The sequence below is a fragment of the Neovison vison genome, chromosome 6 (assembly GCF_020171115.1).
Source record: "Neovison vison isolate M4711 chromosome 6, ASM_NN_V1, whole genome shotgun sequence".
In the NCBI taxonomy this organism is placed as follows: domain Eukaryota; kingdom Metazoa; phylum Chordata; class Mammalia; order Carnivora; family Mustelidae; genus Neogale; species Neogale vison.
This window is the reverse complement of record NC_058096.1, coordinates 221,058,373-221,083,346: the sequence shown is the minus strand read 5'-3', so window position 1 is coordinate 221,083,346 and position 24,974 is coordinate 221,058,373. Positions and strand designations below refer to the sequence as shown.

Below are 24,974 nucleotides of genomic sequence, written 5' to 3'. Positions count from 1 at the left end.
GCCAGTGTGGGACTGGGCCCGGCCAGCTCGAGGTAAAGGCACGGGAAATCAGCGCCCACTGGGTTTCTTCCCTTCGGCCCTACTGACGTGGGAGGCGGGCTCATTGTCTGGAATTGCCCCCAGTTGAGAAGTACTAATTTAGGTAATTGACGCGAGGGAAACAGTGAAATCAGCCACACTGGCCTCAAAGGCCGCGTTAAGGTCCCTCGGAAAGATCAGTCTGAACTGGTGTCCTGGAAACGGCCTCGACTGGGTCCCCCGCGTCCTAGCACCCAAATTCAGAATGGCTTTTCCCGAGTGCTGGCCCTGAATTCCCAAAGGGCCGAGTGGGGCAGCAGAGCCCTGTCCTTCAGGCGGTGCGAGGGAGGGTCCTCTTCCCCAGGGAGAGGTCCCAGCTGGGCATGCCCTCCAAGCAAGCCTCCAAGCCAGGCAGCAGCAAACCCTTTACATAAATATTTGTCTCCAGGAGAGCTGCTCGCCCTGCAGCGGGGAAGCAGCTATAGACAGGATGCGAATGAAGGGGCGTGTCCCAGTCCAATAAAACTTTATTTACAAAAACAAGTGTGGACTAGACTGTCCAGCTGCCCGTAGCTCGCCACTTCTGCCCTATTGTGCTTCCATCCAGGGTCCTTACTTGAAGATCCAGGTTTTGCTGTTAGGAACAGCACTGCTGTGGAATGTACTAAACCTGTTCTAGTACATTCTAGAACATTCTAGAACAGGTCCCCTAGGGCACTGTGTTGCAGAGTTCTTCAGGGCAGGGTGTGCAAAGCGTCTGGTCTCTGCACTCCCCCCCCCCCATCCACCCTGAGACCAGCTGAAGACCCTGAAGAGCCTTTGTTGGTGTGGACGGGTGTGGACGAGTCACGTGTGGCTTTGAGGTGCCATTTTCTCTGCTTGCTGCCCCCAAGCTGGGAAATCGTGTCCCCTCTGCCTCATCCGGGCTCTTGCTGCATGGAATTGTCTTCCCCCCGTTTCTGTCGGTCTGTTTTGTGTGCACACTGGGTTGCAGGCTGAGCAGGACCAGTGAGTGGCCGGGGCTGTATCCCCCAGGAAGAGGGGCAGAGCAATTTCCTGCTTCCTCCCTCTCAGACTCCCAGGTCGGCCTGGCGGGTCCTCATCAGTGCTCCCTTTCCTCCTCCATCTGTAGGTCCTTCTTGGTATGAGGCTCACTGCCCTCCCCACCTCTCGCTGAAACAGCTGGTTAGAGGTGACCCAAGAACTACCACTTGCCAAGCCCAGGGACATGTGTCCCTGTCCTCTTGGGCCTCTGGGCAGCACCCAGCACCCTTAAAAGTGTTACGAGGGGACAGAGACTGGGGACAGAAACGGTAGGCATGGGAAGCTCTAATCCCGGTTTCCAACAGGAACCAATGTGCTTAGCTGTCAAATCACTTAGGTGTTAGGTTCGCTCTTATGCCGTCCGCGTGGTCGAAAATTCCAGATGTCCAGAAATGTCCAGAAAGCATACTTGGATTAAGACAGAGAGGAAGACAGGGGCACCTGGGTGGCTCAGTGGGTTGAGCCTCTGCCTTCGGCTCGGGTCATGATCCCAGGGTCCTGGGATCGAGCCCTGCATCGGGCTTTCTGCTCAGCAGGGAGCCTGCTTCCCTCTCTCTCTCTGCCTGTCTCTGCGCCTACTTGTGATCTCTGTCAAATAAATAAATAAAATCTTAAAAAAAAAAAAAGAGAGGAAGACATAAACACTGTGGGCAGTTTTGTCTTTAGACCTGAATCTGCTGTATAGGGTTACGTGCCCCAAACCACTGCACGTGTCCTATCATAGGTTTGAGGGATTTTCGGTGCAAAGTGTGCCTCTACGGGTTGTTAACTTCAGGTTTAATCTTAAGGTCAGGACCTCGAGAGTGAGGAGCAGATCATCTGTTGTGGAGTTTTTGTAGCTTTTATGAACATCGTTAGTCTCGGTGGAAATTTTTGGACTTTTTTTTTTAAGACTTTATTTTTAAGTAATCTCTACACCCAGCATGGGGCTCAAACCCGACAACCTCGAGATCAAGAGTCGTGTGCTCCTCCATCTGAGCTGGCCAGGCGCTCGAGAACTTTAGAATCTTGATGATGAATGTAAGTGTAATACACGTTGGTGTGAGGTAGGCCTGGTCCTAGCCTGTCTCCCGTGGTTTCCAAATGTTCGTGTACAGCTTTGGGCAGGCAGGGTCGGGGGAGAGGGACACATAGCACATACCCTCTCCTATGGCAAACAGTTGTGCAGCCTTCCTGCTGACCTCAGGGGCCCTTCTGGGAAGTTCTAGAAATGGCTTCAGGAAGCAGCCAGAGGTGGCTTATGACCAGGAGGCAGAGTCCTGTGCCCGCCTCCCCCAGCCTGAATGCCCCCTTCCGTGCCTTGTTTGTGCCTCTGTCCGCATTCTTGCGTCGGTAGGCACGTTGGCCTCCTCCACAGGGCCTGTGCCTTAGCAAATCCAGGAGCTGACAGAGCCTGGCTTCCTGACCCGTCATGGGCGGGAGGGGCCCGGTCTGGAACTGGCCTGGTTCCAGCCCTCCTGCCACCTCTCAGCTGTCCAGGTGCCTTGATTTATGCTTCATTTCCCGTCCCATGAGTTGTCCTTGTTTCTCTTGACACGTATGGGACTCTCATCTGCTTTGCTGCTATCCCTGTCACAAGGCAGCTATGTGGACTCCTTCGTGTGACAAGGCCACGGTTTTCCTGGCACATAAGGCTGTGGACGCCGTGTGAGGTCGCTGTACGTGTCTCGGGCACACATGCAAAGGTCTGTCTAGCTTAGGGGTTCTCCCTGGGGGTGATGAGAGGCGTCCGGGGACGTCTGTGGCTGTCACCACTGGGGGTGCTCCTGGCATGGTGTGGGCAGGGCTCAGGGCTCAGGGATGCTGCTCAGCCCCCAGCAGTGCCAGGACGGCCCCCCGCAGAGCGATTCCGCCTGATGTCAGCAGCGGCGAGGGAGTGTTTGCCTCTTGAGGTTCTGGGCCCCAGGGTACGAGTCTTGTTCTAAGGCCATTTGGCCCGCCTTCTGCTGGTTTCCTTGCTCTAGTTCCACTGGGGACACTTGTGTTTCTTCTTCTTTTTAAATTAGCGTGTTTATTGTGGATTTTTATGTTTATAAGCTTATTTGTATTCACGTATGTATTTGTGCGTCTCAGGTCCTCAGTAACATGGAGAGGAAGGCTCGGTGATCTCTCCCATATCCTGCCTCCCACACCGCCATTCCCCCCCGCTCCCGGTGTCCGCACCAAGTGCCATGCGTGTTACAGGCGATGAACCCACGTTGACCCATAGAGGACATTAGGGTTCGTTCCTCGTCCCGTCGGCTCGGATAGCTGTGTGACGTGGGCCCGCTGCTGTGGCTGGGGGGGGGGCCTCCCGGCCCTGGAAGTCCTCGGCGCCCCACCTTGTCCGTCACGCCTCCTCTCCCAGCCCCTGGTCCCCACTGATCCTTCTGCTGTCTTCACGGTTTTGCCTTTTCCAGAATGTCACCGAGCTGGCGTCACCCACTATGCATCTTTCTGGGACTCTCTTTTTTCCTTTAAAAAAAAAAAAACCAGCCCGATGTGTGGTTGAGATGTAATTCACATGTCGTATGATTCACCCGCTCAAGGGTGCGATCCAGTGGTTTTCCGTGTCTTCACAGAGCTGTGCAGCCATCACCGCAGGCACTGCTAGGACATTCTCTTCACCTACATAGTTTTTAGTGTCCCTTCTCAGCCCCTGGCAAATAGTCACCGGCTTTGTTGGTGGAGGAGTCTGGTCCGGGCGTGGACTCACACCGCCTGGGGCCTTCTGTGTCTGGTTCCCTCCCTGAGCGTCATGGGCTCGGGGTCTGTCCCCGGTCCACGGGGACTGTTCACGGCCGAGGGACCCTCCCGTGTGTGGGGGGCACGTTGTGTGTTTGCATGTTGTTCCCCGCCCCCGCGTTGGTGGATGCTGGGTGGTTCCCCCCTTAGGCTGCTGTGAGTCCTGTTGCCGTGAACACGTGTGTGCAGGTTGACTTGTCTCTTCCCAGCTGTGTCCCCACTACCCGCCACAGCTGTCCTGTATTGGTCCTGTGGTGGCGGGGGGCTGGCATTGAGGCTCCCCCCTCACGCTGCGTGAAGCCGTGGGGTGTGCCTAGGAGCTCCGTGGCTGTAGGCAAGTGTCCGTGTGTCCAGAGGCCTTCTCCCGGGGAGGGGGCGACCAGTCACCAGATGCTTGGTTTGCGCTGAATGACACAGCAGCCGCTGCAGTGAGGGGCTTTGGGCCCTGGAGCTCGCCTTCCCTGTGACCCAGGGGCCGCTTGCCTGTTGACAGCCACCAGGCCTTCCGACCAGCGACTTCTGCTAACCCTCGGGAAGGAAGGAAAGTTGGTTACTTGTGTGCATTTGTTTCCCTTTCCCTTTCTTTTTCTTTTCTTTTTTTTAAGATTTTATTTATTTATTGTCAGAGAGAGAGAGAGAGAGCAGAAGCAGGCAGAGAGGCAGGCAGAGGCAGAGAGAGAAGCAGGCTCCCTGCCGAGCAAGGACCCCGATGCGGGACTCGATCCCAGGACCCTGGGATCATGACCTGAGCTGAAGGCAGTGACTTAACTGACTGAGCCACCCAGGCATCCCCCCTTTCTCTTTTTCTTTAGGACACTGCTTTTGAGTGGGGTAGTGCAGCCCTCAGGGGACACTGGGCCGTGTCTGGGGACATCTCTGATTCTCACGACCGGGAGTGCTCCTGGCATCTAGTATGTGGGGTCAGGGGATGCTGTCTCCCCTACCAGTGCCCAGGATGGCCCCCCGGGGAGCAGCCTGACCCCATATATGCCTAGGGCGCTGTGGGCAGAGACCTGCCTTAGGGATGTTGGGAGAGAACAAGATGCACTGGAGGGGCCTTGCTAGGTGTTGGTGGGGTGCCACGGTGCCGGGGGTGGGGGTGGGGGACAGCTTCAAATAAAAGAGAACTCCTCGGCCTCGTGCCACTGGGATGTGGCTCAGATGACAAAACTCCTTTGCACACTGTCACCGGGCGGTCCTGAGGATGGCCGGCCTGAGTGGTGTCCGCACAGTCCCGCCAGGGACTCCTGTGGTGGGACTGGGGGAGAGAAGCTCGAGGAGAGGGGCGGGGCCAGCAGGGAAGCTGGCGGATGTTGGGTCTGCGTCTCCTTCCCTCCCCCTCGGCACCACCCGAAGGTCCAGGGTAAGCTGGATTGGCTAGTTGGGTCCCCGTGGGCGTGTCCCAGGCATCCTGCGAGGCGGGGCAGCTTCCCATAACCCAGGTGACCCCAGGTGTTGTCAAGCCCCTGGCGGGGAGGCAGGATCACCCTGGGCCGGGAACCCCTGAGTGGGGGGATTCCACGGACACCCCCCCAGGAGTCTGCGTTCAGTAACCGCATGACCCGCTGAGGTCCTGGGGTGCTGCACACATTGAAATACACACACTGTGTGGGGGGAGGGGGTGACTCGCCCATGTTGGGGGGTCACTCTGGTTTACACCGCCTGACCTCTTGGGGTTGGATTCTGGTGTCTGCTGTGAGCAGGGACCTGGCGTAATTTTCTCCCTTGAGTCATTGTCAAGAAGTCTCTGTGCTTGCTACTGCGGCGTTTTGAGCCAGGTGACGCGGCGCTTCCTGGGGGACAGGCTTGCCCTCAGTTTGGCTCCAGTGCCAAAGGCCATGTATTGTTACTGGACCCAGTATTAAGAAACACCCCCGGCATGTGATGGGTGCACCCAGCGTGGCTGGTTATGCTGGGTGCTCCCAGAATGTTCTCTGTGTGACGCGGGGAATCCTCGTTGGAGAGGCTCTGAGGGTCCTGATGGAGAGGGGTGACTGTGTTACCCGCCCCCCGCCCCGGCAGTGTTGTTCTGTGGTGGATCTGGATCCCACCCTCCACGAGGGCAGATCTGGTACCTTGCTTGTGGTGTATCTGCTGCCGGGCACCCAGAAGGGGAGCACTCAGTGGCTGGCAGGCCAGTGACCCTCGTCTTGGGGTCTGTGCAGATGGAGGACGGCCACACACTCTTTGACTACGACGTTCGCCTGAATGACACCATCCAGCTCCTGGTCCGCCAGAGCCTTGTGCTCCCGGCCAGCAGCGCCAAGGAGCGGGACTCGGAGCTGTCGGACACGGACTCGGGCTGCTGCCTGGGCCAGAGCGAGTCCGACAAGTCCTCGAACAGCGGCGAGGCGGCCTCGGAGGCAGACGGGAAGGCCGGCCTGGCGGATGAAGACACGTGGGACGAGACGGAGCTGGGCCTGTACAAGGTGAGTCTCTCGCAGCAGGTCTGGGGTTGAGCGTGTGCCCCACATGGCCGCTCTCTTCACCCCCAGGGCCCCGGGTAGCATGCCCCATGCCCCTCCATCACACTGGCTTTCTGGTAGCCCGACTGCAGGGTCAGGCCAACTGTCGTCCTTCCTTTGGCCGGACACCCCCGGTCTTGCTGTGAAAGTCGCCGGCGGGAGTGCTCCCGAGGCTTCCCCGTGGAAACACACAGAGTGATCCAGCGTCCCTTCGTGGTCCTTGACGGCACGCATCGTGTCTGGGTTTTGTGGGGCTCTCTCTGCCCGTCCCAATGGAAGGAGAACCAGAGAATCCTCAGGGCCATGGCTAAGAAATCCTATTATAGTCATTTGGGTTTGAGTCCCGATCCTGAAGCATCCGGCCCCCCGGGAACTCAAGCAGCCTCTCGTCTGCGTTGTTGGTCCGACTTGTCGGGGATCTCTGACTGGATGAGTGTTTTCTGGTTCCCGGCAGGCCAACGAGTATGTTGACGCTCGGGACACGAACATGGGGGCGTGGTTCGAGGCCCAGGTGGTCAGGGTGACGAGGAAGGCCCCGTCCTCGGACGAGCCCTGCAGCTCCAGCTCGACGCCGGAAGACGATGTCATTTATCACGTAAAATATGACGAGTGAGTGTGGCTGCACCTGGGCAGGCCGCGGTGCTGGCTGTGTCCGTGGGCCCTGGAGTTCGGCACCGGCGAGGGCATGACAGGATAGAACTACCCAGGAGGCCACCCCTAGAGGGCTGACCTCACGGGGACCCCCTCCTCGGGGACAGCTAGTTGCAGATGTGCTCCCCTCACCCCGTTTCCTGACTTCTTCTGTCCCTACCATGCGCCACTGCTGCGTGAGGCCTCTCCAGATCTGGTGTGTCGTCTGTCCCTTACTGGCACGTGCAAGGACTTAGCACTTAGCGTGTGCCGGGTACGGGGGTCCGCGTCTCTGCACGTGGACGAGGTCTGGGACGGGCTCGGGTGACCACCACTGGTGACTCCAGGCTGGGCGGCTACACCTCCTGGCTCTGGAGGCTGGGACTCCACTTCGCCGTGCTGGCGGGCTTTCCCTTGCGGAGCCGCGAGAGCCTGCCCCGGTGGCTCCTCCTCCTCCCGGAAGGACTCCCGGCAGGTCTTTTTTCCGGGGACACCGTCAACCCACAACACCTGGAATTCGAATGTGTCTTCTAGGCCTGGGTGTCTTCCTTACCGGGAGCTGAGCTCATTGGGGAGGGGACTTGATGGACTGTGACCAAAGTAACCTGCACTCGTGTGGGCACCTCTGCGGTCAAGGGAATGAAGTCGGGTGTGACTCGGGGGTCTCATGACGGTGCGGTTTTCCTCCCAGCTACCCGGAGAACGGAGTGGTCCCGATGAGTTCCCGGGACGTCCGGGCCCGCGCCCGGCACATTTTCAAGTGGCAGGAGCTCGAGGTGGGCCAGGAGGTCATGCTCAACTATAACCCGGACAACCCCAAGGAGCGTGGCTTCTGGTACGATGCAGAGATCGTGCGGAAGCGCGAGACCCGGACGGCGCGGGAGCTGTACGCCAACGTCCGGCTCGGGTGAGTGGCGCGGCCCCGGGGCTGTCCAGCCGGGGCCCCGGAGGGGAGGCCCTCCGTCCCTCACGTCCCTCCACCTGGGCGACGGTCTCTGAACCCCAGGCCCCGACGGTGGAGGTTTTTTTTGTGTTGTTCTGAATTTGGTGAATAGGTAATAATCCCAGAGTGTCAAAACCCAGACAGTACTGAAGGGACGTTCTCCCTTCTTCTTTCTCCCTTGGTCACCCACTTCTCCTTTCCGGAGACCTCTCTCTTCTTGTCGCCTGTGCGTAAGCTAGCATAAACAGGCACAGAAGCAAAGCGCACGTAGGATACGGTCCGCATCCGGGATCAGCAAACTGCAGTGCGCGGCCGGATCCAGCCCTCTGCCCGTTTTGGCAAATAAAGTTTTATTGGCACACAGCTATGCCCATCCCTTCACTGAATACCCGTGGCTGCCTTGGTGTTAAAAGGGCAGCGGCCAGTAGCTGAAGAGAGGCCGTGTGGCCCACCAATCCAAAAATACTGTCTGGCCCCTTTTAGGTATTTGCCAAGCCCTGTTCTACATGCGCGTGTGCATGTGTAGATATACATGACAGAAAACTCCCCACCTTAACCACTTCTAAGTGTGCAGCTCAGTGGCATGAAGCACACTCAAGCCATTGTGCAGTAATCCCCACTCTCCGTCTCCAGAACTTTCTATCTCCCCACATGGAGACTCTGTCCCCATGAAGCACAGACTCCCCATCCCTGCCCCAGCCCTGGCTCCCACCATCTGTCTCTGTGTGCATGGGACTCCTGGGGACCTCCTGGGAGTGGGGTCTTCCAGGTTTTGCCCTCCGGTGTCTGGCTTCTCTCGCTGAGCCCGGTGTCCTCAGAGTCCATCCACCACAAGGTGTCAGGATGTCCTTTTTTGTGGTCAAGTAACATTGCATCATGTGTATAATGCATATATACACACAGATATTTGGGTAACAGCATCTTGAGCAAAGCACAGCAAGTGCAAAGGTCCTGGGGCAGGCCATGCCTGGTACATTTCTAGCAAGGAAGCCAGTGGGGTGGAGTGGAGGGGGAGAAGAATCAAGACTGTGGGAGCCTCCAAGCAGCATGGTCCAGAGAGGTTTGGAACTAGCGTTCTTTCTCTTTTGCTGGTAGCCATTGGAGCATTGGACCGTTGAGCATTGGTAGCATTGGAGCAAAGCCACAGGCTTTGACCTACAATTAAGAATTCCAGCTCTGGGGCGCCTGGGTGGCTCAGTGGGTTAAAGCCTCTGCCTTCGGCTCAGGTCATGATCCCAGGGTCCTGGGATCGAGCCCCGCATCGGGCTGTCTGCTCCGCGGAGAGCCTGCTTCCTCCTCTCTCTCTCTCTCTGCCTGCCTCTCTGCCTACTTGTGATCTCTGTCTGTCAAATAAATAAATAAAATCTTTAAAAAAAAAAAAAAAAGAATTCCAGCTCTGGCAGCCTAGACAGGAATGCACTGCAGGGGGCAGTGTAGGAGCAGGGACACCAGGGTGGAGATCTACGCAGGTGTTAGGGGCAAGGTCCTGGGGCTCAGGCCAGGCTGCGGCCACGTAATGGTTAATGAAGAATGAGCGTGTTCTTTCATTGCTTTTCTCTCTTATTTCCTTGTTTTCAATTTCATTGATTTCTGCTCTCATCTTCTAAATGTTCTACCTTCTTTCTTTTGGTTGGTTTTGTTCTTTCTCTAGTTTCTTTTTTTTTTTTTTTCCTTTAAATTTATTTTTATGTTTTTTTTTTTTTTTTTAAGATGTTATTTATTTATTTGACAGAGAGAGACCAGCAAGAGAAGGAACACAAGCAGGGGGCGTGGGAGAGGGAGAAGCAGGCTTCCCGCCAAGCAGGGAGCCCAGTGTGGGGCTCGATCCCAGGGCTCTGGGATCATGACCTGAGCCAAACGCAGATGCTCAACGACTGAGCCACCTGCGCATCCCCTTTTTCTAGTTTCTTGAGGTAATAAGAAACTTAGACTGTCGATCTGTGGCATCTCCCCTCCCTAACGCCTGCCCTTAGCGCTATACGTTTAGTCCTCAGCACTGCCTTCACGGCTCTCCATGTATAAGTTTGCTATGTTGTATTTTTCTTTTTCTCACCATTCTTTTTTTTTTTTTTTTTCCTTTGAGACTTCCTCTCTGGCTCCTGGCTTCTTTAGAAGTATTGTGTTTAATTCCGAAGTGTTTAGAGACTTCTGCATTGTCTTTCTGTTACTCATTCCTAATTTCTTTTTTTTTAAAGGTTTTTTATTTATTTGACACAGAGAGAGCACAAGCAGGGGGAGCAGCAGGCAGGCAGAGGGAGAGGGAGAAGCAGGCTCCCTGCTTAGCAGGGACCCTTCCTCCCGTGATGCAGGGCTCGATTCCAGGACCCTGGGATCATGACCTGAGCCAAAGGCAGTTGCTCAACCCATTGAGCCACCCTGACACCCCCTGATTTCTAGTTTGACTTTATTATTATTATGGTTTTTTCTGTGGCCCCTGGTAGGGTCAGAGTTGCTGAATATTCTGCAGTTGCTTGAGGAAAAACCAGGATATTCTGCTGTTGGGCAGAGTGTCCTACTTCCATCTGTTAGAGCCTGTTGGTGCTCCCTTCTGATTCTTGCTGATTGTCTGTCTGGTTCCCCGTCAGGTGCTGAGGGGTGCCGGCGTGCCCACCCGCACTGTGGGGGTGTCTGTCTCTGCTCGCCCTCAATCAGTGTCTGGGGCACACACGCTCAGGGCAGCTCTGTCTTCCCGGCTGAGGGACCTCTCCGTCATATTGTGATTTCCTTCTTGTCTAGTGGTGTCCTGGCTCCCAGGTGCCTGTGTGTCTGTCCACACCTGCTTTGCTTTTTCAAGTTAATGTTTGCAGGCTGTGTTTTCTTTCCTTTTACTTTCAACCCGTGTAGTTGGATTTGAAGTGAGTTGCTTAGAAGCAGCACATAACCGGTGTGTTTTTTAATCCATCCTGGCATCTTGCCTCTTGATCGGCACATTCACACCATTCCCACAAGGTGAACATTGGTGTGTTACTACTTAACGTCTGCCAGTTTGTCATTTGTTTTCTGTTTGTTTCCTCCGTTTCTCTTTTTCCATCGTTCCCATGGGTTACCTAAACACATTTTAGGATTCTGTCCAGATTTGCGTACTGTCTTTTGAGTATCGCTGTGGATAGGTTTTTTAGCGGTTCCTCTGGATTTTACCGTAAGCATGCGACCCCCTGGTTGTCCCTTTTGCCAGAAGCCCATCCTTACTTATGTCCGTTTGTACTCACTGAGTAGCAGACGGGGTTCGGATCTTTATCTCAGTCCTTACCTGTGTCTTGCAGAACTCCTAAAGAGGATAAGCTGCCAGATGTGCCCACTTTTCTGCTTTTTCTGTTTCTCTTCTGTTGCTCCTAAGAATTCCTTCCTGTATCACTTCCTACCTGAGGAGCTCCCTCCCTCGTCCTGTAAGGGCGTGTCTGCCAGCAGTGGATTCTGTGGATTTTCCTTCACAGGAGAGTGCTACCAGCCTTGTCCTGAGGTGACTCTCAAGCATTGATTCATTCTATCCATACGTGCTTTACAATTCATTTCTTCATTTCTTTTAAGTTTTTGTTTATTTGAGAGAGCATGTGCAAGCAGCAGGGGAGGGAGAAACAGGCTCCCCACTGAGCAGGGAGCATGATGCGGGACTAGATCCCAGGACCCTGAGATCATGACCTGAGCTGAAGGCAGAGGCTTAACCAGCTGAGCCATCCAGGTGCTCCACGAGTCATTTCTTTAAAGTGACTCTACCTAAACAGTTATGACGATGTTGTCACAATGTAAAGATGTCATAATTTCTTTTTTTTTCTTTTTTAATTTATGTGTTCATTTTAAGTCTTTTTTAAAAAAATATTTTATTTGTTTATTTGACAGACACAGATCACAAGTAGGCAGAGAGAGAGGAACAGAAGCAGGCTCCCTGCTGAGCAGAGAGCCCGATGCGGGGACTTGATCCCAGGACCCTGGGATTATGACCCGAGCCGAAGGCAGAGGCTTTAACCCACTGAGCCACCCAGGAGCCCCTAAGTCTTTATGCCTTAATCATAATTTTTTTTTTAAGATTTATTTATTTATTTGACACAAAGAGAGATCACAAGTAGGAAGAGAGGCAGGCAGAGAGAGAGGGAGGGAAGCAAGCTCCCTGCTGAGCAGAGAGTCCAAAGCAGGGCTGGATCCTAGGACCCTGAGATCACGACCTGAGCTAAAGGCAAGAGACTTAACCCACTGAGCCACCCAGGTGCCCCCAGTCATAATTTCTTAATGACTTATTCAGTCACTGATTTGTTTTCCAATTTCCTCACTTGTTTTTGTAACCATTTGGCTAGTTGGGGTGTACGGAGCCTGCACAGACTATAGTTAGATCAATCTGTATCACTTAAGCCACTTTTATCTTCAGGTCTCCTGTCCTTTCCTCTTTCCCCCTTTCCTTACCAGGTTATTTATTGAGGAAGCCAGGTTGTGTGTCCCACAGACTCTCCGTGGCCTGGGTTTTGCCTTCCACGCCCTGTGGCGCCATGTCCTCTGTGCCTCTGTCCCCAGGGTTTCCTGCGAGCCGGCAGGATCGTCTGTGCCTGTGCAGCCCGGGTCCGTGGCCTCGGCCACTCATGCTGTCGATCACTCAAAGTGCTGTCGATCACTTGGCTCGGACCAAGCTGACCCGGAAGTGTAACGCACACTGGAGGTCAGGGACTTGGTGCTGGGCAGGAATGCGAAATAGCTCGTTCCTAGTTCTGTCCTAGTCATCACCTGTGGAAATAGTACCTTAGGATCTGTGGAAATAGTATCAGATGACGTAAAGCCCAGCATTGATTCTGTCCGATTTTACTCATTCAGCATGGTGGTTGGAACACACAGAATGACACAGGTGGCATGTGTCTGGGACTCCACTGGCTTGCCATTGGACACTGTTGGAGATGTGGGGTTGGTCCCTGGCGGTCACTTGACCCTGGAGGAGTTTTGCATTTTGATACAAGGAGACTGAGCAGACCTCACCTTTCGGTTTTGTGTATGGGGACTTGTTTAGTCACGGCTGCCTGTTGAAAGGTTAGAAATTCTTCTCTCAAAGGCATGTGATGACACCGGGGTTTATGCGTTGTCTTTGCCTTGTCTCTGATTTAGTAGGACTTGAACCAGCAAGGGGAGAAGCTCAGTGAATGCCAGAGGCCTTGATAAAACTAGATAGAACCAGAGGCGTTTCTCTGCTCTGAGCAGTGTGCGAGGTGGCAGAGTCCTCCCTGCTGAGGCACCTTGGCTTGGCCAGCTGGAATGTTCTAATGGCTTCTGCCTCACAGGGGTGGTTCGCTCAATGACTGTCGGATCATCTTCGTGGACGAGGTGTTCAAGATCGAGCTTCCGGGCGAGGGGAGCCCCGTTGTCGAAAACCCAATGAGAAGTGAGTCCTGATCCTGTCTTTCCGTGACTCCCACGTCGGGTGTGGGGTGGGGACTCCCCGTCCCGGCCCCGCCGGAGCTGAGCCCCCGCCTCCCCCGTCCAGGGAAGAGCGGGCCCTCGTGCAAGCATTGCAAGGACGATGAGAACAAGACCTGCCGGGTGTGCGCCTGTCACCTGTGCGGGGGCAAGCAGGACCCGGACAAGCAGCTCATGTGCGACGAGTGTGACATGGCCTTCCACATTTACTGCCTGTGCCCGCCCCTCAGCAGCATCCCCAAGGAGGACGAGTGGTGAGCGGACGGGCTCCTCGCTGCCCGTCGAGTTTTCCTGGGGGTGTCCGGTATCCCCGGAGGAGATTTACCTTCATTGTTGGGCAGCGCCGTGAGATGCCTGGGGGAGAGGGACGAGCGTCTGGGCGTCCAGCAGAACGTTCTCGCTCTGCGCCACCTGTCAGGGCACACGTGGCTACTGAGCACGTCCAATTGGGGATGGGAGGGCAGCCGGGTTCCTGCTTGATATTCCTGAATTTAGACTGAAATGCTCTCCCTTCCCCGGACCGCGCAGGATGGCTGGGCGCGGGGTGTGGGAGGCAGGCAGGGACAGGAGGTGACGTCCCTGCTGTCACAGGTACTGCCCCGAGTGTCGGAATGACGCCAGTGAGGTGGTGCTGGCGGGTGAGAAGCTGAAGGAGAGCAAGAAGAAGGCGAAGATGGCGTCCGCCACATCCTCCTCACAGCGGGACTGGGGCAAGGTGAGGCCGCCCCGCGCCCCGCGCCCCGCGCCCCTCGCCCCCACCGCCCTCCCTGCCCCACACGTGCTCACTCTGCTCTTCCTTTGGTCCCGGGCGGACAGGGCATGGCGTGCGTGGGGCGCACCAAGGAGTGCACCATCGTCCCGTCCAACCACTACGGACCCATCCCGGGGATCCCTGTGGGCACCATGTGGAGGTTCAGAGTCCAGGTACCCCCCGACTTCCTGGGCTCTGGGGCCGGGCCCATGGGTACTGACCTCCCAGAAGCCCCTGCGCCTGGGCAAGGACCACCCTGGGGGCAGGTGACAGGGTTGGACTTCAGGCCGGCTCCTTCCACGGTGTGGCTCAGACTTGGGGCTCCCGGAACAGGTGTGATTGGCTTCGGCAGAAAAGTCAGGCCGCTGGCTTTGGACGTGGGAGCCAGAAGGGTTGGGTTGAGCTGCTCTGTGACAGCCAGTCCCAAAGGTGCCATTCATCACCTGGTGGTTTCCGCAGGTCAGCGAGTCGGGGGTCCATCGACCTCACGTGGCGGGCATCCACGGCCGGAGCAACGATGGGGCTTATTCCTTGGTCCTGGCTGGGGGATACGAGGATGACGTGGTGAGTGTGGGGGGAGCTGTTCCAGATTTTTAAAAAATTATGTATAAAATAAAAATTTTATACACATAACATTTATTCTTTCAAGTATTTCTGAGTGCACAGCTCAGCGGCGTGAAGCACACTCCCACTGTCGTACAGCCACCCCTACCCTCCGTCTCCAGAACTTTCCATCTCCCCACACAGAGACTCCGTTCCCACGAGGCACGGACTCCCCAGCCTCTGCCCCAGCCCTGGCTCCCACCGTCTCCGCTCTGCCTCTGGGGACGGGACTCCTCTGGGAGTGGGGTCCTGCAGGGTGTGTCCTGGGTCTGTCTCCTCTCTCACTGAGCCCAGTGTCCTCAGGGTCCCTCTGCATCGTGGCAGGTGTCAGGGTCCCTTCTTTTCTAAGGCTGGATCATGTTCCGTTGTGTAGATGGACCGTACCATGTGTATCCTTCATCTCCCAATGGACAGTGGGGTTATTTCACGCTTTGCTTTCGTGAATAATGTGACTGTGAACATGGGTATGCAAACATCTCTTCAGGGCCCTGTTTTCACTTCTTTTGGGTATAGACCAGAAATGGGACTGCTGGATCAGACGGTAACTTGTTTTTAATGTTCTGAGGAGCCTCGGTACCGTGGTCCATCACGGCTACGCTAGCTTGGTCTCCTTCTGCTAGCACACGGATGCCCAGGTTCTCTTCATTCTGTGTTTTTGAGGGTTGTCCTCCCGAGAGGTGTGTGCGGGGTAGTTTTTGGCCGAGTCTCTCCTCTCCTGTGTCTGGTGGGCTCAGCCTGGCCTCCTTGTGTGTTTCAGGACCACGGGAACTCTTTCACGTACACAGGCAGTGGTGGTCGAGATCTTTCTGGCAACAAGCGGACTGCAGAACAGTCTTGTGACCAAAAGCTCACCAACACCAACAGGTTTGCAGAAACAGGTTTCCTTTCTTTGCTAGCAGGCTTCTGCCCTATCCTCCGGCAGCTACATGGGGAGAGGGTTGGTCTTTTTTGGGGTGTATGGTCAGGAAGTTCAGATTCCTCTTACGAGTGTGGTGGAATGTAGAGATGATGACATCCATTTCTTCCCTTCTGTTTGCTGAAGGCTTGTGAGTCCGTCAGATGTGTTAAAGAAAACTTTTTCCCTTAAAGGCCTCTGTTGTAACCACTCAACTCTATCACAGTACAAAAGCAGCCTCAAAGCCCACATAAATGAACGTGCATGGCCATGTTCCAATAAAACTTTATTTGCAAAACAAAGCAGTGGGCCAGAGATTGCTGACCCCAGACCACAGGATGGGGAAGGACTTTGTAAGCACAAAAAGCATTCTGACGCCAAAAGAAAAGCTGGAGATTTGATAACTTAAATATTATAAATTACATCAATAGAACCCATATGTAAAATGAACAGGCCGAAGACTATTTGTGTGGTGAGTGTGCTGCAAACATGACCTATGATGGTTAGGCTTTCCTATATAAAGAGCTTTGCAAATCAATAATAAAAACTAAGAAAAGCAAAGGATATACAGGTCATTCACAAGAAGAGTGCAGAGCACCAATGACCATGAAAACTTAAGTTCAACTCAGGTTATCAAAGATACAAATTGAAGCAGTGGCGAGGCTCTGGAGTGGTCCTGAAGGAGGTGCTGAGCCTGAGCCCTGGTCTGCCGGTCCCGGGGCCCACGTGGCCCTCGGTGGGAAGGCCCTGCGTGCGTTCGCACACCTCCATCTGGGGTGTGGAACTTACTCTTGCATAGTTCTGGAGCCCAAACTCTGAATTTGAGGGGTGGGCTGGGCTGTGCTCCCTCTGAGACCTCTGGAGGGGGATCCTCCCTGCTGCTTCCAGCTTCTGGTGGCTGCTGGTGGTCTCCGGTGTCCCTCCAGCCTTTGCTTCCATCATGTGGCCTTCTCCCCCTGTTCCTATACCTCCACTAACCCTTCCTTAGCAGGACACCAGTTGTTGCTTTTAGGGCCACACTAGTGCCCCCTGATCTCCTCTGAGCTTGAACGCATCTGCGGTCACCCACTTTTCAAGGAAGGTCCCAGGGGTGAGAATGAGAGGCTCTCCTCTGGGTGGTTGGAGATGGGATCCAACCCACGGTGATTCTTCCCCCAGGGCGCTGGCTCTGAACTGCAGTGCCCCCATCAACGACCGCAAGGGGGCCGAGGCCAAGGACTGGCGGTCGGGGAAACCGGTGCGGGTGGTGCGCAACGTGAAAGGTCGCAAGCACAGCAAGTACGCCCCCGCCGAGGGCAACCGGTACGACGGCATCTACAAGGTGAATGGCCGCCCTCCTGCCGGCCCCGCCCTCCTGCCGGCCCCGCCCCAGCCGACCCCGCCCTGCTCCTGCTGGCCCCGCCCCCGCCGACCTCCCCTGGGCTTCCCCACAGGTGGTGCGGTACTGGCCAGAGAAGGGCAAGTCCGGCTTTCTGGTATGGCGCTATCTCCTGCGGAGGGATGACACTGAACCTGGCCCATGGACGAAGGAAGGGAAAGACCGGATCAAGAAGCTGGGGCTGACCATGCAGGTGCGCCCAGGCCCAGCCCATCCGGAGCCTCCTGCCGCACAGCCTAGGCCCCACGCTGTCCTGCTCACAGCCCGGTTTTCCTGGCCAGTCACTGGGGACCGTGGGGGCCTGCCTTCTCGGCCTGAAACTCTCGCGGGTTTCCTGTGATCTTAAATGAATTCCCAGGCACTGAGCTGGTCGCCCCTTGTGCCCACCCAGTAGACCTAGGTGGTGGGCAGCTGGTGGTGGTGTCTTTACATTCATAATTTGAGGGTAGAGAGCCAGGTCTCCTTGTTAGAGCTGTGTTCTGGGAGGAGTTTGTGCGACATCCGCGTGGCATCTGGGTTCTTCCTTTTTGCTAGGCTTCATGCCGCTTCCAGGCGCGCAGGGGCAAACCCAAAAAACCGGCGGGATGTGGGGAGGAACGCTGCCCCGGAGCCCTCGCTCACCTCCTGCAGCAGCTAAAGCTCCCAGGGTTCAGCCGGTGTGCGGCGCGCCCTTTCTGCCCCATAATTATGGTGTTTCTGTTCATTACGGCGAGTCTCTTCACAGCTGGTAACTCAGTGTGGGACTATTTAAGGAATCTTAATTGCTACTGAGAATCAGATAGCGCCTCCCCCTGGGGTCACGAAGTTGTCTCTTGCACATGATGTTTGCACCATGGAGAATTTCAGAAGCTAAGGAACAGGGGAGAACAATAGCCGCGGGGCGGGAGCCGCCAGCCTCTGGTGGGGGCGTCAGTGACGTCACACTTGTGTTGCCGGAGACGCTGGACAGTTTCTAGATGACATGCTGGAGAAATCCCCCGTGATCGGAGGTGCCTCAGAGTCGGGGTTTTCCTCAAGTAATGCCCGTTAGACCCTGGGGGGGCCCCCAGACTCCTCAAAATTGGGTTGGGGAGCCAAGGCCTTGGGGCCATGTCTTTGTAAATCCCGTTCGCTGAAGGCCCAGCCACACTGGTCCATTCCCTTCTGAGCCCTGCTGGCTTCTGGGCTACCTTGGAGCTCTGAGGCTGGGAGGGCTGCTGCCTGGCCCCTCGTGGGAGAGCTTGCCTACTTCTAAACGAATCAATGAGGATAACGATCAGACGCTCTTAGTCGCCAGATCTGATGGCGAGCATGTTCTGTGCCTGCCCTGTTCACCACTTCGCCTCTGCCCCATCAGGTGCACGAGGTGCCCTTAGCCCTTTTCTCCTTGGTACGTTGGGTGATGAGAGGCTCACTTCCCAGAGCTCCCTAGAGGCTGAGTCAGGAGGAGGAGTCCAAGTCTCGGAGGCGCCAGTGTGGGCTGGGGGGTAGGGGACCTGTCCACGAGGGAGGGGGCAGGAAGGGGGCCGGGTGAGACCGTCCCTGGTTCCTGGACGCCCCCCGCCCCCCGCCCAGGGGTCCTCATGGCCAACTCCCTCCTCTTGCAGTACCCGGAAGGCTACCTGGAGGCCCGGGCCAGGAAGGAGAAGGAGAAGGAGAACAGCAAGAGAGAGGCCCAGGAGGAAGAGGAGGAGATGGAGGAGGAGGGGACCTTCACGTCCCCCAGGAAGGGCAAGCGCAAGACCAAGTCCGGAGGTGGGTGTCTCTGCGGGCAGCCTCCCCGCGTGCGGGCCCGGCTGCCCACCTGCCCGCTTTCACCCCCTCTGTTCTGTCCCTGCAGGTGGCAGGGCTGGCGCTGGGTCCCCGGGAGGGACACCTAAGAAGAGTAAGGTCGAGCCCTACAGCCTCACGGCCCAGCAGAGCAGCCTCATCAAGGAGGACCAGAGCAACACTAAGCTGTGGAGTGAGATCCTGAAGTCGCTCAAAGACGGGACGGTGAGTACCTGCCACCCCCACCCCTACCTGGCCTGGACATCCTCTCTCCTCGTCATTGTTTATGTGGTGAGATAGAAAGAATTCCCCATTGCCACCATGTCTAAGCGCACGGCTCAGCGGCGTGAAGCACAGTCACCCTGTCCTGCGATCACCCTATACCCTCCGTCTCCAGAACTTTCCATCTCCCACACAGAGACTCTGTGCTCGTGAAGCATGGACTCTCCACCCCCTGCGCCACCCCTGGCTCCCACCCTCTCCTCTCTGTCTGTGTGGACGGGACTCCTCGGGGCCCTCCTGGGAGTGAGGTCCTGCAGGACGGGTCCTTCTGGGTCTGGCCACCCTCGCTGAGCTCATTGTCCTCGGGGCCCGCTCACATCGTGCAGGGGTCAGGGTCCCTGCCTTCTTAAGGCCGAGTAACCTTCTGGCATGTGGGCAGACCATGTTGGGTGTGTGCATTCACCTGTGGGTGGGCACTGGGGGCCACAGGCTGGCATGCACCCCTGCTGGGACCGTGGTGCTGAGCCACAGTGGGGGGTGGTGAACATCGCCGCTTCCCCGCCTCAAGCGCAGTCCCCTGCATGGGACCGCTGGGTCAGGAGGTCTGTGTGTGTTCAGCATTCTGAGCTGCTGAACCAGGCCTGTCTCTTCTGGATCCTCCTGCCTTGAGCAGGATGCGTGACCTAGATGGGTGGCGGCCAGCGTGGTGTCCTCCGGCCGCAGCCCACACCTGGGCAGATGGGCTCTCTGTGCCTCCCTCCGGACAGACCCTTCCCACCTTGGAGTTGGCCTGTTACCTCTGGCGCCCTCTCGGGGCTCTCGGTCCTGGTCACCTTGTGTCGGGGCCTTGGCCTTCGCTCCTCTGGGCTGTGTTTCTTGTCCTCACATGGGCAAGAGCTGCTTCTGGCCCCTGGAGGGGTGAGGGGCACCAGGTCCGACACTGTCGCAGGGGGGTCCAGTCCGCTCTCACACGCTCTCCTCCAGTTCCAGAAGTTCCTGAGTAAAGTGGAGGAGGCGTTCCAGTGCATCTGCTGCCAGGAGCTCGTGTTCCGGCCCATCACGACCGTGTGTCAGCACAACGTGTGCAAGGTGCGGGGGCGGCCGTGGGCCGGGGCGTGTGTCCTCATCCTGCCCACCTCCCTGGGACCTTAAGCCACATTGGTCCTCTGCCTGTCCCTCCAGCAGGTCATAGTCTACCTGCCTTAGGGGTGTTCTCTGGTTCTCTTGTCTCCAGAACATTCTCCTCCGGCCTCCTAGATGGCTGGGGGTGCAGGACAGGAGAGGGTGGGTGGCAGTCCTAGCTTGAGGTCTGGGTGTGACAAACATTGACTGAGCATGCCGTGGCCTGGTGGAGAGGTCTGAGATGTTTGGCTCTTAGATGAATGGGAGGGAGGGCTTCCCAGAGGAGGTGGAATCTCAAGGTGGGGGACAGAATGGCATGCACAGAAGCTTGGACGGGCATGCAGATTGGAGCAGTGGGGGCCTGTAGGGCACGAGGGCTGGGAAGTAGGGCCTGGAGGGTTGTCAGTCAAGAGGGCTGGACTGGAAGAGAGACGGGGGTTGGGGGGGTGGGAGGTCGAGGTCTCCTCTGCAGCTGTGCTGATGCTGGGGTGGGTTGCGCTCTGCGGGGGTGTCCTGAGGAGCAGTGATTCCTGACCCCACTCCCTGCATCACCGGGAGCAGAGTTACACAGCTGGGTGTGCTGGTGAGTGGGGAAAGTGGCTTTTTCGCAGTGTTTTCTAGTCAGACTCGGTCTGGAGGAACTTGTGGGCAGTGCAGGCAGATAGTTGGGGTGTAATGGACTGTCCTTGCCTCGCTGAGCTGCCAGCCCCCTTTCTCGCCTTGGGGTTATCCTGGTCCAGGCTCCTGTGTCCGCTGTCTCACCAGGGCCGGGGCTCTGTGACCATCCCCCAGTGCGGCAAGTCAGGCCCTTCCCTTTTCTGTCCTCGGGCCCTGCAGCCCCGCTGCGTGGCCCGGGACAGAAGCTCCGCGCGCTCCGAGCAGCGGTTATGTGGCCTTGGAAAGCCACCCAGGAGCCCCCGTTGCCTCGGTGAAGAGAAATGAGGCAACCCCTTCCCGGCCAGCCTCCGTGCCACGGTAGTCTGGGCTGGGTGAGGACAGACAGCACCCACGGCAGGGCTGGTGGGTCAAGCCACAGAAACTGCGTGGGTTGTGGGGAGTCTGGTACTGTGCCTCTCAGCAGAGCCCGCACGGGTGCCATGGAAGAAGGGGCTGCTGGCCTTTGTGTCTGTCCCTGGTCACTGCAAGAACCTCAGCCCCTGAGTGGTCACGGGAAGACGGCTTTGGCCTATGTGTCCCAGCACCTGATTTTGTTTCTACTCTACTAAAAAATTACTTGATTGTAGTAAAATACCCACAAAGTAAAAATTACTATCTTAAGCGTCTCTGAGTGTACAGCTCAGCGGTGTGAAGCACACTGACTCTGTCCAGTGACCACCCGTTTCTAGAACTTTCTATCTCCCCAAACAGAGAATCTGTCCCCACAAAGCACGGACTCCCCACCCCCTGCCCCAGCTCCCACCATCTCCTCTCTGTGGATGGGCCTCCTCTGGGGACCTCCTGGGAGTGGTGTCCTGCGGGGTGAGTCCTGGGTCTGGCTCCTGTCGCTGAGCCCAGTGTCCATGTCATGGCAGCTGTCAGGATCCATTCCCCCGCCTTTTTCTTTTCTTTTTAAAGATTTTATTTATTTATTTGACAGACAGAGATCACAAGTAGGCAGAGAGGCAGCAGAGAGAGAGGAGGAAGCAGGCTCCCCACTGAGCAGAGAGCCTGATGTGGGGCTCGATCCCAGGACCCTGAGATCATGACCTGAGCCGAAGGCAGAGGCTTTAACCCACTGAGCCACCCAGGCGCCCCCCTTTTTCTTTTTTTAAAGTAGGCTCCATGCCCAGCATGGGGCTTGAACTCACAAACCTGAGATCAAGACCTGAGCTGGGACCCGAGTCGAGACATTCAACTGACTGAGGCCCCCAGGCGCCCCTTCCCTTTCTTCTTAAGGGCGAATAACATTGTGGTGTGGAGATGGACACTTGGGGTGTCAGCCGTCCAGAGCCCGATTTGTGAACGTGGCCCTGAGCCTTAGTTGTGTTGAGTGGAAAGAATGGTCTTCAGTCTCTGGGATCACGGTTGTGGACTGTTGGGAAAGGAATTGAGTTCTACAGACGGGAGCAGGAGCCACGGCCGTGCGCCGTGGTTGGGTGTGCTGTGGCTTCGGCAGGCTTTTGGAATGGTTGACCTTTACCCCGTTTCCCGATGCTGCTCTTGAGGTGTGGGCACCTACCTGCCTGGTGTCCACCGAGTGGTGGCGCCGTCCCTGTTTCCACGAGCAGGAAGCTGGCTGTCTAGGGCTTACCTGCCCGTTAGCTCTCTAGTCCCACCTGGCCGGCTTCTCCAGCTGTGCCACGGTTGAGGATGGCACGTGAACCCAGAGGTCTGGCTCAAGGCCAGAGATCCTGCCGGCCTTTCATCCTGTCCTGTCACTGGCACGAGTTTATTGAGCACATAGTATGTGGCGGGGTCAGCAAGCCCGCTGCAAGTGGCGGGGGTGTCTGGCCTGTTGCACATAAGGACGTTGTTAGGGGGGCGCCTGGGTGGCTCAGTGGGTTAAAGCCTCTGCCTTCGGCTCAGGTCGTGGTCTCAGGGTCCTGGGATCGAGCCCCACATCGGGCTCTCTGCTCAGCAGGGAGCCTGCTTCCTCCTCTCTCTCTGCCTGCTTGTGATCTCTGTCTGTCAAATAAAATCTTTAAGAAAAAAAAAAAAGGACGTTGTTAGGACTAGGCGATTCCAGAAGATGGAAGGTGCCGTTTGGAGACAAGTAGGGCAAAGGCTGCTTCTGACACTCCAGGGTCACCTGGGAAGGGCCCTCTGAGGAGGTGACTTGAGCCGAGGCACGAGTGATAGGAGAGCCAGAGGACAAACCTGTTAGGTGGCACAAGCTACGCGTGCCAACGACTGGAGGCCAGGATGCGCTTGGGGCCTGCAAGGAGCCCCAGGGAGGCCAGCCTGGAAGTAGAAAGTGAGACCCAGGGTCGGCGGGGAGGGGGCTCTGGACTCTGAGATGGTGGCTGTCACTTGCCCCACACCTGGGGGACATGGGGTCAGTGGTCGTCGCTTGCGCAGTGCCCTGGGGGACGTGGGGTCGGGGTTGTCGCTTAGGGGACAGTGGGCAGTGACTGCGGGGAACAGTGGGACAGTGAGTGTGTTCTCACCCCGCACTCTCCTGCAGGACTGCCTGGACAGATCCTTCCGGGCCCAGGTGTTCAGCTGCCCGGCATGCCGCTACGACCTTGGCCGGAGCTACGCCATGCAGGTGAACCAGCCGCTGCAGGCCGCCCTCAACCAGCTCTTCCCCGGCTATGGCAACGGCCGATGATCCTCGAGCACTTCTCGCTGGCAGTTTTTAAAAAAACGTGTCACAGGGGTCTCCGCCCCCTATTTTGTTCTTAGTGGGCTTAACTTAAACAGGTAGATTCTTCTCCACTCCCTTAAAAAGCCTTGTCTTCCTGGTTGTCTCGTTTTGTTTTTTCTTTTTGAACCTATAAATTTTCAGGAGTTTGTATTGCGGCTCAGAGAAAGAAAGTTGGACTTCTCAGTGTTTTATTTGGGTTTTAAAAAAAAAACAAAAACAAAAACCAAGCCTGCAGTTCATCAGCAAAAAAAAAATGGAATTTTTTTCTGAAGATGGAATTAGAAAACCGCCTTGGCGCGACGGCTGCTTGTGTCCCCAGCGCCAAGCTCCCAGAAGTGCCCGCCGCCGCCGAGCAAGAAGGCTCCCGGCCGCCTGGAACCATCTTTCCAAGGTGTGTGGCTTTGGCCCCTGCAGCTAAAAACGAGCACATCTCCCTGACCGCGTTTTGCCGCCCAAAACCAGCAACGGCGGTGCCCAGTCGTGGCCCTGCTGTCCCCCGCCGGGCAGAGGAGAGGACCCCGGCCGACGGGTTTGAACGCCTGTCCCGAAGCCATGCCTCCCAGTCTGCTTCTGTGTCGTGGCCCTGCACGCAGAGCCCTCGGGCCGGGTGTGCGGGGGGCCGGGGGGCCGGGGCTGCTGGCGCCGGACTGCTTTGCGCGGGGCTGGGCGCGTGGCCAAGGGCCAGCCTGCCTGTGGCACCACGGAAGCACACGTTCGAAGCCATGTTCAAGTGCCTTGGGGTCTTTCTTTTGTTGTAAACGTGGGGCTCTCTTTTAGCACTGAATTGTTGAAAATGCCAGCCAGATTCTACAAACTGGGGTTAGCCAGTACTTCCTGATTCTGGGTGAGTGTTTGGGGGGTGATTTCATTTCTATGGATCCTTTCAACTGACTGGTCAGCTCACCAACCGAGAATTTTAAGAGGGGGATTTTTTTAAGTACTTTTTTGAATGAAATTTTTTTGTAGTTATTGTATATGTACCAAGAAAGCTATAACTTAGGGTTTGGTTGTGTTTTTTGTTTTTGGTTCTTTTTTTTTTTTTTTTTTTTCCTTTTTTGGTTTTGTACTTTTTGGGGAATGATTTGTTGAATTTTATTTTTTCCTAACTTTACCAAAGTTTGCAGCTTTTACCTCAATAGAACAGGAATATTTTAAATCTCATAACTGCAGACAGACCAGAGTGATACCGTTTTAAAAGTTTTTCTTTCCTCCTTGTTATTAGGTTTGTTAATGCGTTAGGAAGAAATGACAAAATCCCGTGTAGACTTTTTTTAAAAAGTTCAATGTTCTTTGTCCAGATTTTAGATTCTCAGAATAAATGCCTTTTACAGATGTACCGGGTTGTGTCTTCTGCTCGCAAGTCGTTCTGGGGCCCACCAGGCGGGTGCCGCTCTGTCCCCTGCCCGCGGGCAGCATCGGGCCCACTCAGGACAGGACAGATCGAAGACATGATGTCATGCCGCAGCCCTAAGTGTCACTCAGGAGGCGTCCAGCGTTGACCTTTACCGGCCAAGGGCCAAACCCAGCCTTCCAGCTTGGAGCCAGGGGTCCCTTAATGCTCGCCAAGGGAGTGGCACTGTCCCCACTTTGAATATTTGAGGAAACAGACAGACCCCAATCTCCATTGCGAGATCGGCATGAATCAGCAACCAGGAGATGTGTGGGCACCAAGGGTGTTGGCGGGGGAGTCCCAGTGATGTGAAATGCTGGCTTGGGCAGAGTTCGGAGGCCA

At 56.2% G+C, this 24,974-nt stretch overlaps 1 protein-coding gene across 2 annotated transcripts in view; it reads left to right on the top strand.

The window, feature by feature from the left end:
• Positions 1-24,578, top strand: part of UHRF1 (ubiquitin like with PHD and ring finger domains 1) — a 28,931-nt gene extending 4,353 nt beyond the window's left edge. For both annotated transcript variants that reach the window (XM_044254485.1, XM_044254486.1), the window contains exons 3-17: positions 5,952-6,215; positions 6,706-6,860; positions 7,573-7,788; positions 13,080-13,180; positions 13,283-13,469; positions 13,807-13,930; positions 14,032-14,139; positions 14,426-14,530; positions 15,327-15,433; positions 16,623-16,785; positions 16,898-17,035; positions 18,429-18,576; positions 18,662-18,816; positions 19,798-19,902; positions 23,060-24,578. In XM_044254485.1, the coding sequence (XP_044110420.1) occupies positions 5,952-6,215; positions 6,706-6,860; positions 7,573-7,788; positions 13,080-13,180; positions 13,283-13,469; positions 13,807-13,930; positions 14,032-14,139; positions 14,426-14,530; positions 15,327-15,433; positions 16,623-16,785; positions 16,898-17,035; positions 18,429-18,576; positions 18,662-18,816; positions 19,798-19,902; positions 23,060-23,206 (2,223 nt within the window). In that variant the 3' untranslated portion in view covers positions 23,207-24,578. The remainder of the gene's footprint in view (positions 1-5,951; positions 6,216-6,705; positions 6,861-7,572; positions 7,789-13,079; positions 13,181-13,282; positions 13,470-13,806; positions 13,931-14,031; positions 14,140-14,425; positions 14,531-15,326; positions 15,434-16,622; positions 16,786-16,897; positions 17,036-18,428; positions 18,577-18,661; positions 18,817-19,797; positions 19,903-23,059) is intronic.
• Positions 24,579-24,974: the final 396 nt, after the last annotated feature.